The 17,226-nt window shown below is 42.8% G+C and overlaps 2 protein-coding genes across 5 annotated transcripts; both read right to left on the bottom strand.

Annotated features, from left to right (window-relative positions):
* Positions 1-388: 388 nt before the first annotated feature.
* LOC123481059 (potassium voltage-gated channel subfamily V member 1-like) lies at positions 389-9,258 on the bottom strand. The gene is made up of 3 exons (XM_045214828.1): positions 8,983-9,258; positions 6,438-7,461; positions 389-1,555 (listed from the first exon to the last, which is right to left on the bottom strand). Exons 1-3 carry the CDS (start codon positions 8,983-8,985, stop codon positions 1,032-1,034), a joined length of 1,551 nt encoding a protein of 516 aa, XP_045070763.1. The 5' UTR covers positions 8,986-9,258; the 3' UTR covers positions 389-1,031.
* Positions 9,259-10,564: 1,306 nt separating this feature from the next.
* LOC121570296 (solute carrier family 22 member 13-like) lies at positions 10,565-16,619 on the bottom strand. 4 transcript variants are annotated; one of them, XM_045214824.1, is made up of 12 exons: positions 16,356-16,377; positions 14,213-14,265; positions 13,872-14,133; positions 13,312-13,415; positions 13,071-13,225; positions 12,732-12,900; positions 12,345-12,465; positions 12,129-12,223; positions 11,706-11,920; positions 11,415-11,523; positions 11,061-11,272; positions 10,565-10,963 (listed from the first exon to the last, which is right to left on the bottom strand). In XM_045214824.1, exons 3-12 carry the CDS (start codon positions 14,115-14,117, stop codon positions 10,902-10,904), a joined length of 1,488 nt encoding a protein of 495 aa, XP_045070759.1. In that variant the 5' UTR covers positions 14,118-14,133; positions 14,213-14,265; positions 16,356-16,377; the 3' UTR covers positions 10,565-10,901. The 4 variants fall into 4 exon arrangements, with proteins under 4 accessions (XP_045070759.1, XP_045070756.1, XP_045070755.1 ...); XM_045214821.1 differs by having other exon boundaries at positions 11,065-11,272; positions 13,872-14,265; positions 16,356-16,441; XM_045214820.1 differs by having other exon boundaries at positions 13,872-14,265; positions 16,356-16,441.
* Between the last annotated feature and the right edge of the window lie 607 nt (positions 16,620-17,226).

Genomic DNA, 17,226 nt, shown 5'->3' on the forward strand with positions numbered 1-17,226 from the left:
GCTGACAAGATAGGACCCTTTTGTCCATTGTTATTGGATAGGAACATAACTTATAACCAGCTCCTGACCTAAATAGATCTTAGCACAACATTTTACTCAACATATCATATTCCATATTCACTATAACAAATATATTTACTACGACATTAGCAAGAACCGCCACATCCTCAGCCGGCTAATCCAGTGTGTGAAGTTTTGCGGAGTGTTTGAGTTAGCTTTGCGAGGCAAAGATGAAACTGAGGGCTCCACCAACCCTGGTAAGCCAACACTTTTGAGATCAGTCAATAAATGCTTCTGGTATTGACTTATATGCTGCCCCTGTCTTCATGTTGTTGCTGGACATATCTTTTTTTAAATGTGTGTAGGTCACCTAAATCATCAGAAAAATTGCCCCTCCTGAGAATTTTTTCAGGAGCCGCCACTGGACAGGGGTGAAGAAGAAGGAAAATCTGTTTATTGCTCTCCAATGAAATCATGTTGTGCTGTTCTATACTGCATCTTTCAATGGAGAGAAGTTTTAAAATATCAAACACAATATAACATCATTCAGTCTATACTGTACATCTTGTCTATGTGACATACAGAGGAGACAGAACATGCAACAGTTGTGTCAGAGAACACAACGCTGAAGAAAGGTTAGCCATGAAAGTTGTGGCTAATCTTTCAGGTGACATAAAAGTAATTGTCCACCCATCATCCTTTAGATATGTCCTATACATTGTACACATTGTTGTCATATTCTGATGGTTTCTTAAAGCTGGAATCCTTAATGGTGAAACACCCACGTCCATTTGCACTGTTTTCCCCCCTCTGACATCATTGCATGTGCGATAAAAGAGCACAATATATACCGATTTTTATTTTTACCATGCTGCTCGATGCTCCTCAGCTCAGCAACAAAAACAATAACAGCAGTGGTGAGGCAGCCAGTAGCGTTGTTTCCCCCTACTGCGGATTCCATCTTTAACCCACTTGACTTGACTTTTCCATAGCTTTTTCTCCACAGCTGCCCTTGTGGTCCGTCCTCCACACTACCACCAGAGCTCGCCCCCTCCACTACTCCGTGTGCTGGCCCTCTCCCTCCCCTGCAGCCTCAGCATCTCCATCACACTCCTGGCGTAAGCATCCCTCAGGTTCATCCCTCCTCCCCCTGCTGCCCCACCCACCTCCACGTCACCCAGCGCCAGCCTCTTGAGCGCCTCCCCGTGCCGCAGCGCCGCCTCCTTCATCTTGAGGGTGAAGTAGCAGGCAGAGAAGCGGTCGTTGATGATAGCGATGGGCAGTGCCAAGATGAGGATACCAGACAGGATGCAGAGAAAGGCCAGCACCTTGCCCAGGGTGGTGTCGGGGCGGATGTCTCCGTAGCCAACCGTGGTCATGGAGGTGGTGGCCCACCACCAGGCACAGGGCACGCTTCTGAAGGTGGTGCCGGGGATCTCATGCTCCAGGGCGAACTCCACCGTGGCGAAGATGGAGATGCCCACAGAGAGGAAGAGGAGCAGGAGACCCACCTCTTCATAGCACTGGGCGATGGTCAGACCCAGGGACTTGAGGCCTAGGGGACACAGGGATACAGAGGGCTGTGGTCAATTATACATCAGTTCAGGAGATTAAATGACAGATTACTTATTCAGGTCGTACACCTGAAAGTGCATTGTCTAATGTCAGATAGTCTGACGGCTGTCTGCACTGATGCATAAGAATGACGCCATCTGTTGGAAGACAATGCTGAAAGTATACACTCTTTGATGGTATGCAAATCTTACAGAGTGTGGCAGGTGCACACTTTCAAGTGTAGGATAATTTACCTTAATAATTAACTCTTACAGTGGCTTGCGAAAGTATTCACCCTCCTTGGCATTTTTCCTATTTAGTTGCCTTACAACCTGGAATTAAAATGGAATTTTTTGGAGTTTGTATCATTTGATTTACACAACATGCCTACCACTTTGAAGATACAAAATATTTTGTGTGTGAAACAAACAAGAAATAAAAGACAAAAAAACAGAAAACTTGAGCGTGCATAACTATTCATTTTTCTGGCCACTCTTCCATAAAGCCCAGCTCTGTGGAGTGTACGGCTTAAAGTGGTCCTATGGACAGATACTCCAATCTCTGCTGTGGAGCTTTGCAGCTCCTTCAGGGTTATCTTTGGTCTCTTTGTTGCCTCTCTGATTAATGCCCTCCTTGCCTGGTCTGTGAGTTTTGGTGGGCGGCCCCATCTTGGCAGGTTTGTTGTGGTGCCATATTCTTTCAATTTCTTAATAATGGATTTAATGGTGCTCCGTGGGATGTTCAAAGTTTCAGATATTTTTTTATAACCCAACCCTGATCTGTACTTCTCCACAACTTTGTCCCTGACCTGTATGGAGAGCTCCTTGGTCTTCATGGTGACGCTTGCTTGGTGGTGCCCCTTGCTTAGTGGTGTTGCAGACTCTGGGGCCTTTCGGAACAGGTGTATATATACACTGAGATCATGTGACACTTAGATTTCACACAGGTGGACTTTATTGAACTTATTATGTGACTTATGAAGGTAATTGGTTGCACCAGATCATTTTTAGGGGCTTCATAGCAAAGGGGGTGAATACATATGCATGCACCACTTTTCCATTATTTATTTTTTAGAATTTTTTGAAACAAGTAATTTTTTTCATTGCACTTCAACAATTTGGACTATTTTGTGTATGTCCATTACATGAAATCCAAATAAAAATCCATTTAAATTACAGGTTGTAATGCAACAAAATAGGAAAAACGCCAAGGGGGATGAATACTTTTGCAAGGCACTGTAAGTCAGTCTTAATACCTTTTCACTTGCCTAACCTGAAGATACTGTTGTGCATCTAGCCAACTTATATTCCACAAACAGCTCATGTAAAAAACGACAAGTGATGATATGTGAAACTCATGACTGAGAATTTAGTGGGGAAAATGTAACAGCAAGCTGGCAGTTAAAACAAGTGCAAAACTCGAAATATACACAACTGAGCAGGTGGTAGGAATATTCACACAATGAAATTGCTTGTAAGCTCTCCAAACTCCTCAAGTAGAAAATATATATTGGGTGAAGTTTGCCAAGTAAGTATACTTTTTATGTTCTTTTGATGTGCTGAAACACTATTGTGAAACTATATGGGATCAAAATGAGATCTATGGAAAATAAATCCACTGAAAGATGAATAGAAATGATATTACATTCTCATATCATATTGTCTGTCTTTGAGCCCATTTGGTTTTGCAGGCAAGGACTCCCCAGCTAGTACATTTGGTCCTTTGGAAGTTGTGGGAATGCACGATTTTGGTTTCCCATTGGTTCTGCAAACGAAGCCATACATTTCCTGACCGGTAAAACTGAACGTTTTATAAACGTTCTGAGAACGGAAGTGAAAATGTTGCCTGTTCTGGGAACTTACATTTTTAGGTAGCAGGGAGGTTCAGAAAATGTTTTACTATGGTTCACTGAAGGTTTTCTTGGGAGCTTTTATTAACGTTCTGAGAATGGAAATTATAGGTTATTTGAAGGTAATTAAAATAATGTTCTGAGAACATGTTTCAATAAGACAACATTGCTAGCTTAGTTTGGGTTAACTGTTTTGAACTCCAAGCACAGATAGGACACATGGACATTTATTTGCTTAGGCATTAATCATGCAAACAAATGTATTTTTTTTATTATGGCACGGCGTCAGTGTGATTCATACCTATGTTCATCTGTTCTCTATCCATGGAATTAGTCCATTGTGCCACCAGGAGGGAGCTAGCATGCCATGTTAGTTTTTTTTACCCACACAAAGCAGTTAATTTTAGTCTATTCAAACCTTTTAAAGGAACACTTAACAAGATGGATGATAGAGTGAGTTTTGTTGATGCTGAGAACAGAATGTATATGTTTTTCATTCACATTCTTGAAATGTTCTCTGAACATTACTACAGTTTTCTTGTGGTTTTTATGGAAAGTTTTCATAACGTTCTCGGAACAATTTGAGAACATGACTTTAAATAGAACCATGAAGAAACATGTAGGAAACGTTATGCTGAACTACTGAAATTCCCACAGAAGAATGTTGTTTCTTAACGTTCTCTGAACTATTTGAGAACATTCCCAATTTCAAACAAGTTGGAGAATGTTCCTAGAACATTACCAAAATTGAAATGAAATGTTTGAACTTTTAGGACACGTTTTGTTAAAAGTAATAAAATAACTTTTTTTTGTCAAGTTTCATAAATGTGTTGAGAATGTTACAAAGTCAAGCAACTATCCTGCACCATTCACAGAAGTTTGTGGGAAGGTTGTATGCAAAATAACCATAGGACAACCACGCTCTCACCAAGCTCTAAGAAACATATGGTTCTCAGAACGTTACGTGCTAGCTGGGTCCTTTATTAGATTATATGGGTGCTTTCCAAGAGCACAAACAAGGAGGGTTCATAATAATAATAATAATAATAATAATAATAATAATAATAATACACTCTCAAGGACAATGCCATCTTGACGGTCTCTCTGAGCTTCAGGTTTTCATATTGCTTTTGTTTGATCTGTTTTTCCTTTATCTAATCAGATTGGAAAGACACCCTGAGTGCTGTGCCCAGAGAGCTTCAGGAGCAGAGGAAATAATTATATTATATTAAAATAGAAGATAAGTATAACGTTTTTTCTATAGCGGTCAAACAGTATAGAAAACGTATCTTTGTTTACAAAATGTTACAGTTATCGGGATGCACCTTTGTTCTGGATATTTTCAGACAGACATATCCTGCCTTTATATTTTCAAGTCACTTCAGTCAGACCATGGGACTTAAACTGCAAAAATGTCACAAGACTCCTCAGGGATATCAAGATGCACCAGCATGTAGACAAAGTAGAGAACATGCCCTGTAAATCCACACTTTTCCCCTAAAAGCATCTGTTTTATTAACGGCTATCACCCAGAGTGAGAATCAATTTCTCTCACTTTCTTTTCCTGACGCAACACGCCATACCTACCAATTGGTTGAAGTAGCATACTAGAGGGAATATGGCACAATTGCAGTCATGGATGCCAACAAAGTTTTGTAATATATCACATAATTATATAAAAGTGTAATGATGGACTAGTGTGTCAGTGCATCCTAGATCAAAGACAAAGTCAACCTCTCATCGCCTTGTCTTTTTTTCTCTCTCTTCATTGAGAGGACAAGATGTGATGTGCTGGCTCTGTATCTGTCACTCAGTCTCTGGTCTACTGCCTCCCCTCTTATCTTCCCTTTTGGTGTGGTAACATCCTCTCCCTTCATTATGCATGGACTCGCAGCCTACATCCCAAACCAGGGTTCTCATCCCTCCCCAAAATCAGCAAGATCAAAGCCATTCACGCGCACGCACGCAAACGTACACAGACACACAAATGGACTCAGGAACATTCTGTCATCTGTCAGGCCCCCTTCTCTCAATCTCCTGAGGGAATTGGTGAAATATGAATGAATATTTGTTCTCCTTCTCCTAGCCCAACTCGTTCCATTTCTCACCTTTGCTATTTAGTTCTCTACCAGGCTTTCTATTACCCTGAAAAATCTCTCAGACTCCAAGAGACTTCACAGTATAATCTCTCCTGGGTCAGAAGCTAGTTTTATCACAGAAAAACTAAGAATTGGATTACAACTTTAGAATATATCTTGATATTTTTTTAGGGGGTAGATCAGCTTTAATATTGCAGATAGATTGTGGCTTCTATCAATGTAATTGTCTGCATAATTTCCAATCCCCCATATATATTATTTTTGTAAATATATATATTATTTTAAAGATATTTAAAAAAAAGATATTTTCCTTCTTTATTATATTCCCCTAATCCTACCACCCCTCCCCTAATTGGAGTAAACTAATGGACAACAATACTTCCAGCTTAGACAGACTACATACATTTCACAACAGTATATTTTACATTAGTTATCTTTTGTTTGTTTTTTGTCCCAGCCTTCAGTTAACCTCAACCCCTCCCATCTATCTCTGAAGACCATCCTGTTTTGATTTCTAGCTGTCATATATTTTTCCACTGTGCTGTGATGTTTCACAAAAGTTCTGAATCTTTCCAATTCTTATAGTTTCAACAGATTCTTCAGAACTACAACAACACACTGTTTTACAAGTAACACCAGCCATCTTGTCTGACTACCCTGCTGTACTTTTTACATCCTGGTTACTCTCACACATCTACAATCACCTAATGAGTTGCTGGAAGAAATAAATAAGGTCTGATATATCATTTGAAAATAATGATGTATCTCGACTGGATTGCTACCTTCAAAATCAACTTTGAGATCCTGGACAATCTGACATCCTGGACTACTGCAGCTTGGCATGACAAATGATGGGTAGAAGCATCAGGTTTAGGAATCATGACAGGATTAAAATGGCTGCTTATACTGTATGTATGGATAGACGACTACATTACCTGTGGAGTGGCGTCCCAGTTTGAGCATGCGGAGGGACCTCATGAGCCTGAGCACTTGCACCACGCGGCCCATGTTCTCCAGCTCTGTGGAGCCACCGTGCAGACTCTCCACTGCCAGCGTCACGTAGAAGGGTAGGATGGCTAGCAGGTCGATCACATTGGGAACGCTACGGGTGAAGCGGCACTTGTCGCGCACGCAGACGAAGCGCAGCACCAGCTCGCCGGTGAACCACACCACGCACACATATTCCAGTGCGTCCACGAAGAAAGGTGTACCCCCGTCATCGCCCCCGCTCTCGTCACCGATCCCGTTCCCTCCCACATCCCCCAGGTCCAGCGAGATGAGCACAATGTTGACAATGGACACCGCCACGAAGATGATGGACAGCGTGCCAAAGGTGCGTGCCGCTCGTGAAGACTCTGGCTTCTCCAGCAGGTCCCACAGGCGCCGCCGGAGATCCGGGCACGCAGCACCATTGAACTCTTCGTCCTCGCTTTCGTCGGCCTCAGCCTCGTTCCGTACGTCCAGGCTCTCCTTGAGCTCCTTGCGGCGGTAGTAGCGGTCACGGCAGCAGGGATCGATGCGGAGCTCATCGATGCCCCAGTACTCAATCTCCTGGAGGAAGGAGAGCACGCACAGCTCCTCCCTGACATGCAGGTGGCCTGTGCGGTAGAAGTTTATCACATACTGGAAGGTCTGTGAGCTGCGGTCGAAGAAGAACTCGTTCTCCAGGAAGTCAGCGTCGTCACAGAGCTCCAGGGCAGAGTCCCGTGTGGACAGGGCCAGCTTGCCCAGCCGGGTTTCTGGGTGGGATGCCAGCAGCTCCTGGGAGAGAACGTAGCGGCTGCCACCCACGTTGATGGTGAAGAAGTCCAGTGGGCCGTCACAGACAGGAGGGGGCTCGCTGTAGAAGACGCTGGAGTCTATGGACAGGAGGGAGGTGCTGTCCCCGTAGAACTCAGCTGGGCTGGATGAGCTGCTCATCATGGCGGGCACAGGCCTGCCTGGGGTGGAGGGGAAAACCTGAAGGGGACCAGGAGTGCAGTTGGGTGTCAGGGAAAGGGTAAAACACTGAGGTCAACATTTGTTTAGGTTCAAAATAGTGCCTGGCACCGAAGCCAATTAAGACCACATAGAGAATAGTTAACATGTCAGTCAGAATCTTCATAATCATTCCAAGAGGAATTCTCTACTCTGTCCCTGCTTGATCCATCCCCTGTGTAGCATATTAGCCATGTGGCAAGGGAATACAATGTACAGCTTGGCTAGAAGCAGCCATTAGTTATCTCTAATCCTCAGTTAAACTCCCTCTGCTCCCTGAATGAAGGAATCCACATTTCTTTGGCGGCTCCTACCAAGAGCAGAGGGTGTCTGACATCAGATGAGTGAGAGGGGGAGAGAGAGAGAAAGAGAGGAGGAAGAGAGAGAGAGAGAGAGAGAGAGAGCGGGGAAGACAGGGAAAGAGCCTCTGGCCGTGTCCTACTTCTTCAAACCTCTTTGTGGAGATTTTAATATTTTAGCTGGCCTACCTAATTAATAGAACTAATGTTCCTATTCCTGTAATCATTCATTCCCTTTGGTAAGTCTATCTGCTATCTAACAACATCATAGTGGTCATTTTAAGCCGCACATATTTAAAAGATGAATCCTGAAAAATGGATATCAGACCAGTTGATCTGTTCCTACATGGCAAGAACACAGACACTGTAGAATATGCTCACCTGTCATGATTGAAAGGAACTACCGTATACAGAAGGATTATGATTTTCCTCTATTTTAAGTGAGAGGAGGAAGAGAATACTGCCTATACCAATTGATATTATAACAAATCCAAAAGGGGCAAAATGTCAATTGCTATTTAAATCAAAAACATAATGGTCCTACCACACAAGTTACTGGGTATGGAGATATTGTGATTATGTTTCTAATGTCTCTAAATGGCTGTGTGAGCAAATGCATATAATGAGAAATTAAAATAAAACTGTAGAATCATGAGTAAATTGGATTTTCATCCAAGAAATCACATTAATGAATATGTGGTCATTGCAGAAGACTTTGGCATATATTTGATGAGCATACATGACAGAAAAAGCAGGATAAATGGGGGCGTCAAGACAATAACATTGTAAAATGGCATCCTATTATACACTAACTACATAACAATACTATAACGAAATGTATTAATGGTTTTAATTTCACTCGCAAATAAAATAACAACTACCTACATTTTGTAAGGGGGTGAACAGTTTGGCTTATGTAATAACAGAGCAACACATGAGTGTTTCGAATGAAAAATAGCTGCAGATGTTCTGGTTATTATATGAATCATTAATAAATATGCAATATACAAGTTGCTGTCAACAATGTATTACATTGAAATAAAGTATTAATACGTTTTGTATTAAATAGTGATTTGTTGTCCGAGATAGTAGGTTACTGGAATGGACTATTTCTGAAAGATTAGGCTGTACTGTACCAAGTGGACCACCAAACTACAGTAGTAGCAACGAAACTAGCCCAACTATTAGAATTTAGCAGACTTACCATAACTAGGGGAGAAGATTGGTCTTGCCTGTCTATATATTGAGAGTTGTCATCTTGATAAAGGGGATAGTTGGGTTTTCCGTCAGCCAAGTTCCTTTTTATACTCTGCGTAAAACAGCCAGTTATGTGTTTTGACACTAGTGTTGGTCATGATTCTTATCTTCTTGCGAGCATAAGTGAAAAAGAGCGCCAGTTATTCGAAGAAAACATGAAAAAACTCCGTGCGTTTCTAACAGCTCTAAGACCGCAGATGCGCACCGCGCACTAGATCCTCTTGGCTCGGTTCTTGCTATATGGGATCCTTTGGACGTCCCTACCCCCCCATTGAAGTTGAAATAAGAAATGGTTAAGGGTTAGGTAAGGGTTATGGTTAAGGGTAGGGGTTCATGTTATGGTTAGGGTTAAGGGTATGGACGTCCCAAGGATTCCGGATAGTACTAACCCTCTTGGCTCGCGGTGCTGTTTCAAAATGTTGAGTAGCAACGAGCACACGCAAAGAGTGGTGCTAGGAGCGAATTCTGCTTTTCTGAATATACCGTATGTAAATGTCTTATGGGTCTTTAAAAATAAAATGTAGCCTATTCATATTAGAAACCATGAAAATAAATATTTCATATGAGAGTTAAGCTGGCCTATCATCAATGATATGCAGATTGATATTTCCAGAGAGATGGCATTTTAACCAATTTCACAAAATTCTTCCATCAGAAAATGTGGCCCATCTCAAAGGTTTTCTAACTGCAACACATACTTTTGTCCATTCAAACATGTCTCTGATAAAGCTGCTCATGAGTAAAAAAGGGCACATCTCCATGCACCATTGAATGTTCTCAGGTCATTTGCATTTGCAAAAGTCCCCCAATCATATGCTTTGAATCATACAGAGCCAGGGGTCCTCAATTTAATTTTTACCTGCCATTTCAGTTCTGTAATGAGATTTCTTTCCCTTCCTTGTTCTATGAGAGGAAGCCAAGGCAGGGGGGAAATGTCAAAGTACATTTTTGTAGGATGTTGGTGCTTAAAATATCCACATCTATTTGTACAGATCCAGGACACTATTTTGAAAGGTAGGTTCCTGAATTCCCATTTTGTCTCTACTTGTCACAGTTCATCTTCCATTGACCCCAGAGAGCCCTCTGATCTTTTCTTCACTTTCTATTGGCAATTATGGAAGCGTTGTGACAGGCTTTGTCTGCTGTGACTGCACCTCCACAGCTCTCCAGACATGCAATTACTGTCCATCTATTGGTGGCGTTTTTCACATTGTTCACCAATGCGCATGGAAAGAATATGTATAAAATAGGATACCATTGGTCCTATGTGACATGCAGGACATCAGGATCCAGATTTATCTGTTCAGTGTCTACAAAAAATTACACTTTCAAGTTCATATGGCTACAGTGTTAATATATCAATGGTATACTATTGTTCTATTGAGACTTTATTTACCTGCAGTCCCAATAACATTTATCTATGCAATTTGGGGGCAGTTTCCAGAGGCACTGTAATATCTGTACCATTTCTCCCATTGATAAGTTACTTGGCACCATCTGCTGTTCATGAGAGGTATCACCAAGATTAATATTGTGACAGGTCCGTTTTATTTGATACACAACATCAATAATTTTTTATTATTAATTCATAAAACATTTTATCAGTCCCAAAAGGTGGTATCATTTACAAAAAAATAAGGGATATTTAAGAGTAATAACTAACTATCACCAAGATTAATATTGTGACAGGTCCGTTTTATTTGATACACAACATCAATAATTTTTTATTATTAATTCATAAAACATTTTATCAGTCCCAAAAGGTGGTATCATTTACAAAAAAATAAGGGATATTTAAGAGTAATAACTAACTAACTCACACCTCCAGAGAGTACGGACCAGACAGTGATCAGAATTTTGAGCTCCTCAATTCGGTTGGTTTCTCCTCCTCACCGAGTCCATTTTCAATAGTCCCGCTCTCAGATGTTCTAAGATCAACAAGTAAAAATCAGTAAGTATGGCGCTTGCTTCAATTCACATACTTCACAATTAAAACAGCTACAATTTCTAAAACTGAGGGGTTACCCACATGGTCTTCTCCACGAGTGGGTCTGTGTAGTCCTGGAGCTGTGTTGAGGGTCTCCGGCAGTAGAAAGCACAGCCCCCTGCCAATGAAGGGAAGAATGCCACAGATGAGCATGGGCAGGGCCTGGTGGTAAACCTCCAGCAGACGCATCAGAGGGGCCAGGATCCCCGCCCCACGGGCACACATGGAGTTCAGACCCAAACCGTTCTGTCTGCAAGGACGACATAAAGAAGGACGTTGTAATAAATGTATCCTAAAGCGGATGAGGAGAAAACTTGACATGTATACACAGTATGAAGAATTAGGATATTATTCTGCTGTAATAAACAGTATACATTGGAAATTTAACTAACCTTACAACGGTGGGATAGAGCTCAGCAGTATATACATAGACAATAGTGAAGGAGGCTGCTATAGCAAACTTTCCAGTCACTGCAATGACTGTCACCAATACTGGAAGGTCTAAGGGTCAAAATAAGACATAAACAAGTACCACCAACAGGTATGTTTCAGAATATAACGCCAACTACACCAAGTTCAGGGAAATTTGACAAAGATAAAACATTTGAATACTACACACTATAAACCCAGATAGGGTAGGTGTTTAATCATTTGCATAACTGGCAAAAGGCTTCGGTAGTCACCTTCCGGAATAGCAAGAATTAGGAGACAAGCTGCTCCGCCAAAGAAGAGAGCACCTGCCTGACAGGGCCTCCTGCCCAGGCTCTCCAGGAGGGGGTAGCAGCCCAGGCGAGCAAGGATCTCTGCCAGGCCAAAGATGAACTGGGTCAGGTAGATGTCCAGGCCAAAATGGCCCACGTTAAGACTCACGCCAAAGTAGACCAGGCTGGTCACAAACCTGCCCCAAGGGAGAGGGGGGGAAAAACTGCTTGTAAAAACAAGATGGGGCATGAAGGAATGCACTACATGTCAATACCGTAAACTCTTGATACATTTCAATAAAATGACCTGGAATGGTTGTGAATTAATGCATTTAAACAGTATTTTGAATATTGATCATAGCAGATGTTAAGTTAGTTAAATACAAAGTCGTTGGTCATACTAACCAGATGTAGTTCATGGTGAGAGCATGTTTCCTCAGGTTGGGTATCTTGAAGAGGTCCATCATACTGCCCGTTGTAGACGTGTTCTCAGCCTCCAGCTAGAAGAAGATGCAACTAAATAATATATACCACAAATGCAACTTCATTGTTGTTGTTTTTTACATGCTTGCATTATGTATCTCCAAAGTGAATTTATTCCAGTAAGGATGGTTAAATCACCATGTCGAGTAGTGACTGGGGGACCTCTCTCCTGTTGACCGCAGCTGCCCTTTGGAGCTCCTGCCTGGCCTCCATCTGCCTGCCTTGAGTAAGTAGCCAACGGGCTGACTCTGGGAGAATCCTAGCGCGTACGTACACGTGTACACACACACACACACACAATATTGGTCTACAAATCAAAAACGTGTGTGGACATCCACATATCACTTCCAAAGAGGTAACTACACAATACATAAATAAGCCTTTGCTATGATGAGAAGACACAAACTCATACAAATAAATCAAAAAATCTGACCTTACGTCAATATCTGGTGGCAATTTAATTGTTCCTTCCCTTCATCCACTGCCCATGCACAAGCCACCATAAGGTATGAAGGTCAGGCTCACCAGAAGTAGACAGCCAGTAGGAGGACGGGGCTGGAGAGCACCAGCTGCAGGGCCCTCCAGTTGTGGACCCCATAGGCGATCCCCGGCAGCAGCATCAGCCCCACGGCATAGCAACATTGTGAGAGGATGGTGAAGAGGGCCCGCTTAGATGTACTGGTCCACTCAGCCCCTTAAAAAATAGGAAAATAACTATCACACATTGTTTGGGGCTGTCAGCACGCTCAATAGTCAAACACACTGTTTGATGATTGTAGACAGTACAAGGTGTTATATTTAGGCTAATTGAGATTAGAGATGGGTGCTTATGTGGTAAGAGACAACCTGGGAGTATTGCCCCACCTAGCACAAATGTGTTCATGGCAATGCCTGATATTGTCATGCCGACCACAAACCGAAGGGCGATGTAGACATAGATGTTGGGGGAGAAGGCAGCGGCCACGCCGAACAGCAACTGGAAGAGCAGGGAAACGAGGATGGCGAAGCGACGACCAAACCTGCGGGGGTATTTCACATTTTTGGGGTGACCTCCTCACTAAACTCTTGACAATTTAAAAGTGGGTTGTGTGTCTGTGTGTTTTACCTGTCTGCCATAGGACCAAACACCAGGGACCCTATTAGGAGGCCGGCCATGTAGATGGACTGTGATGCCTCACTCACAGCTTTGTTGTCACACACCAGGTTAAACTGATGAGGAGGAAGGGAAAGAGGAGAGAATTTAGTTGCCTTTGAGAATCAGGAAATGGATTGCTTCTTTTCATAATAAAAGCGCCATACATGCCTAATCTCACAATTTAGCAGATATCCGTGGATATAAATGTGAATAAGGTTCAAAACAAGACCTAAGCATTGACTTCATGAACAAGGCAAGGCCATACTTGCATAACTAAGGTGCCAACTCTGATATACAACAATTGCATTCAAGGGACACAGGATTTAAAACGCAGAACATAGTGATTGATGAAGCTTTTAGGAGAAAATGAGTGACATTATGAAAACTATTGTCAAGCTGCCAAATCAAATAGCGTAAACAGAACCAAACTACCTTGGGCTATCTGCACAAAACTGAACTTCTCACCAAGTAGTGCATAGAGTTAAATAGGAGTTAGGCTGGGGTAATGCAATGACTGCTTTCATCCCTACCTCTGTCACCAGAGTGGGGTTTCCTTGGGGTGTGTCATAAACCCACCCATCTGTACAATATATGGTGCTGTTGATTCCTTGCTCTTGAATTGTTTCCAAGTCCAAGTCCACCGGTGTGAACATACGACAGCTCTCATATTCCCCGACATCATTCATTGGAAGTGTGAGGTTTTTCTGTTGGTCATAGGTCAATTCAGGTCCACGGGCGAGTATCCAGTCGGTGTTGCAGTGGTGAGGGAAATTCATACCTGTGAAAACTTCGCTGAACATGTGAAAGGCCATGAATATGTTGGGTATCGATATTGCCACCAACAGGCGTTTTTGAAATGCTCCAAACTCACCAACTACTGGGAGTACCTGTCCGAATGCGACCATTCTCTTCTCAACTGGGGTCCTGCATGGAAGACATTCGAAAATAAATCCAAGAAAGCCTACCGCTCTTAGAAAATAGGGGCTACCTACCTAGAACTATAAAGGGTTCTTTGACTAATAGTATCCCTTTAGGAGAACCCTTTTTGCTTCCAGGTAAAGGTTGGTTCCAGGTAGAAATGTATAGGAACCAAAAACGTTATCCTACAGGGACATCCAAATAATAATGTATGGTTATATATTATATTTAAAGGTTTATTTTGAATTGTCACATTATCAGCTAAAAGCTGAATTGCAGCATACATAGGCCTATGTAAATACAATAAAATAAAAAATCTGAGATGTAGTATACAATATTACAGTTAAGCAGCATTAAGCAGTTTCACAAAGTAAGGTATAGAGCTGTTGTAGTATCTGAGTCTGAGTAGGGGGAAGGTTCAGTTTGTGACTGGGTCGGGTAGATCTGCCACTGACATGGCCTCTCGTCTGAGGCAGCCATTTTTTGTAATCCTGGAATTTTGCACGCTTCTGGGCAAAGGATCTGCAGAGGTGGGTGCGACGGAACTCCAAGGACTGCAAGCCCAGGTCATTGCATGCAGAAGGTGTAGGTGGTGCCCATGATGCTTTTGGTTGCATGTCGTTGGCACCCACCTCTGCAGATCCTTTGCCATACTGGAGTGGCGTACTCGCAAACTAGACGGACAAAGCAGGTGTAGACTGTCAGGTCTTCAGGGGGAAGGTTGAAGTGGCGAAGATGGTTCATCATGAAGAGCCTTCGGTTCCCTTTGGTGGTAATGTCGGAGATGTGTGTCCCATTTTAGGTTGGCTTGGAATGTCACACTGAGCGCTTTGGCGCTGGACACCACCTCAAGTGTGTGGCCGGAGATGGATTATGGCGGAGGGTGAGTCAGGATTGTGGCTGAAACAGGTGTACATGACGTTGCACTTTGTTGGGTTGAGATTCATCTTGTTTTGTTCTGACCAGTTAGCTAGTTGGTAGAGGTCCTGCTGTATGGTGGAAGTGTCACATATGTGTCTTGATTATTTGAGGTTCAGGTCATCCGCAAAGGCCCAGGAGTTGGATAGGGTACCCTCTGATGCGCCATTGACGTGAGCCACGAATACAATTGGACCAAGCCATGTGCCCTAGGGGAGGCCACAGGAGAATTATTGGGCCTGGGATAGTCTCATGGGATCTTGTCACCTGGCTATGGCCGGAATGGAAGTTTCAAATCCATGGCATGATCTCTGGTCGGACAGATAATTGCAAAAGGTGCTTCATTGCAATGGTGTGATCCACAAGATCAAAGGCCTTGCTGTAGTCTGTCAGGACCCATGTGCTGGAGGTGCCTCTGGTGTCTGCTGTTCTGTACAGCTGGTCTGCCATGCTTACAAGGCACTGGGTGGTTAAGCGTCCCTTGAGGCAGCCAAACTGTTGTTTGGAGATGTTATTTTGGATATCCTGTGTAGCTCATTCAGCAACAAAACCGTCACACACCTTTGCCAGAAGGGGCGTGAGCGAGACAGGCCGTAGCTGGTCAATGCTTGGTGGAGAGTAATCTTCTGTGCATTTCCCATGGCTCAGCAGTAGGGAGTGGCATAGCTGGCAAAAATGCAGGTAGGTCTGACAGGTTTAGTGGTGGTGACAGATGAAAACTTGGCATTTATAGTGTTGTCTGGGTCGAGCCTGTCAACTTTGAGGGAGATTGTCTTTTTACTCCTGGTCAGAGATTTAATTTGATGGTACCATGTGGTTATGGCACCTTCTTTTTGCTAACCATAAAGAGTGTACCATGCATCAAAGATGCAGAAAAAAATTAAAGGTAAACTATTTTATTTCCAGTCAAATAAACCTATATTTTAAACCCCAGAAAGCAACCCAGCCTAAAATAGTCACTGACTATTTTAGCACTAATATTGTGAAATAGCCCAAATGCAGCAATCGTGTCATGTAGCTCAGCTGGTAGAGCACGGCGCTTGTAACGCCAAGGTAGTGGGTTCGATCCCCGGGACCACCCATACACAAAAAAAAATGTATGCACGCATGACTGTAAGTCGCTTTGGATAAAAGCGTCTGCTAAATGGCATATTATTATTATCAAGTTTTAGGCCTACCTTTACCAGGTGAGTCCCTTGCCCTGGCCCCCGCTGTTTTCCTGCGCAACAAGGTAAAGATGGTGGCAGCTCAAAGTACTGTAGAGTGTAGTTAACTGATGAATTGACATGCCAAAATGTTAACTCTTGAGGGAGTTCTATTAACCTGAGCCGCGTTGCACCGGTCAATGGCCCGTGACGCGAACGGGCAAAAACCGTGAGGGAGGAGCGCGATCTCAACTCGAACAGTAATCTGCGCCACTTGGTCATGTTGTCAAGAAGGCATCCTCGTCCAGAAACATAAACATATCTATTTTCCATAAAATCTATTTTCGAATTTTCAAACTACTTTTCATTGGCAAGGCAGATAAAGTGTTTTTATCAAAAGCAATCACTTTTGCATGTAAAAAAATGTAATTAAAAAACACAATGACACTCATTACTCCAAGTGTTTATGCCTGGTTCAAAACTATTGGGAACTCGGAAAAATACAAGGTCAAATTATGACGTCAGTGATATTCAGGTCGGAAAGTCGGAGCTCTAGAAAGAGTTTGAATTCGGAGTTGGATGGCCATGCAAATCGATTTTTCCCAGTTGGAGCGTGTTTTTTCCCCCGAGTAACCAGTCGTTTTGAATACGCATTTTGAGCCTACTTCACTGCGGATTTTGAACGGGTCACCTGGCTGACGCCCGGGAATCAACCCAGTTCCAAAACGAATGCAATCACTTTTCACCTACTGCAAACTCCTCCCACCGGGGTAAATCACGGGGTAACTCGGGTAATCGAATCCCGTCATTGAGTGTATTATCCAATCGACCAATAAAACCAGTGAAATAAGGACGTTGGCTGTTAGATTAGTCCTAATTGGCTCATTTCTAATATTGTGTGGTT

Source organism: Coregonus clupeaformis, unplaced genomic scaffold (assembly GCF_020615455.1).
Source record: "Coregonus clupeaformis isolate EN_2021a unplaced genomic scaffold, ASM2061545v1 scaf0322, whole genome shotgun sequence".
NCBI lineage: Eukaryota > Metazoa > Chordata > Actinopteri > Salmoniformes > Salmonidae > Coregonus > Coregonus clupeaformis.

Coding starts and splice junctions, on each gene's coding strand:
- LOC123481059 (XM_045214828.1), bottom strand. Junction 1,556..6,437: donor ACTGGGACGCCACTCCACAG/GTAATGTAGTCG, acceptor TGTGTCCCCTAG/GCCTCAAGTCCCTGGGTCTG.
- LOC121570296 (XM_045214820.1), bottom strand. CDS start 14,246: ATGGTCGCATTCGGACAGGTACTCCCAGTAGTTGGTGAGTTTGGAGCA. Junction 13,226..13,311: donor TTTGGTCCTATGGCAGACAG/GTAAAACACACA, acceptor ATACCCCCGCAG/GTTTGGTCGTCGCTTCGCCA. Junction 12,901..13,070: donor CATGAACACATTTGTGCTAG/GTGGGGCAATAC, acceptor CTATTTTTTAAG/GGGCTGAGTGGACCAGTACA.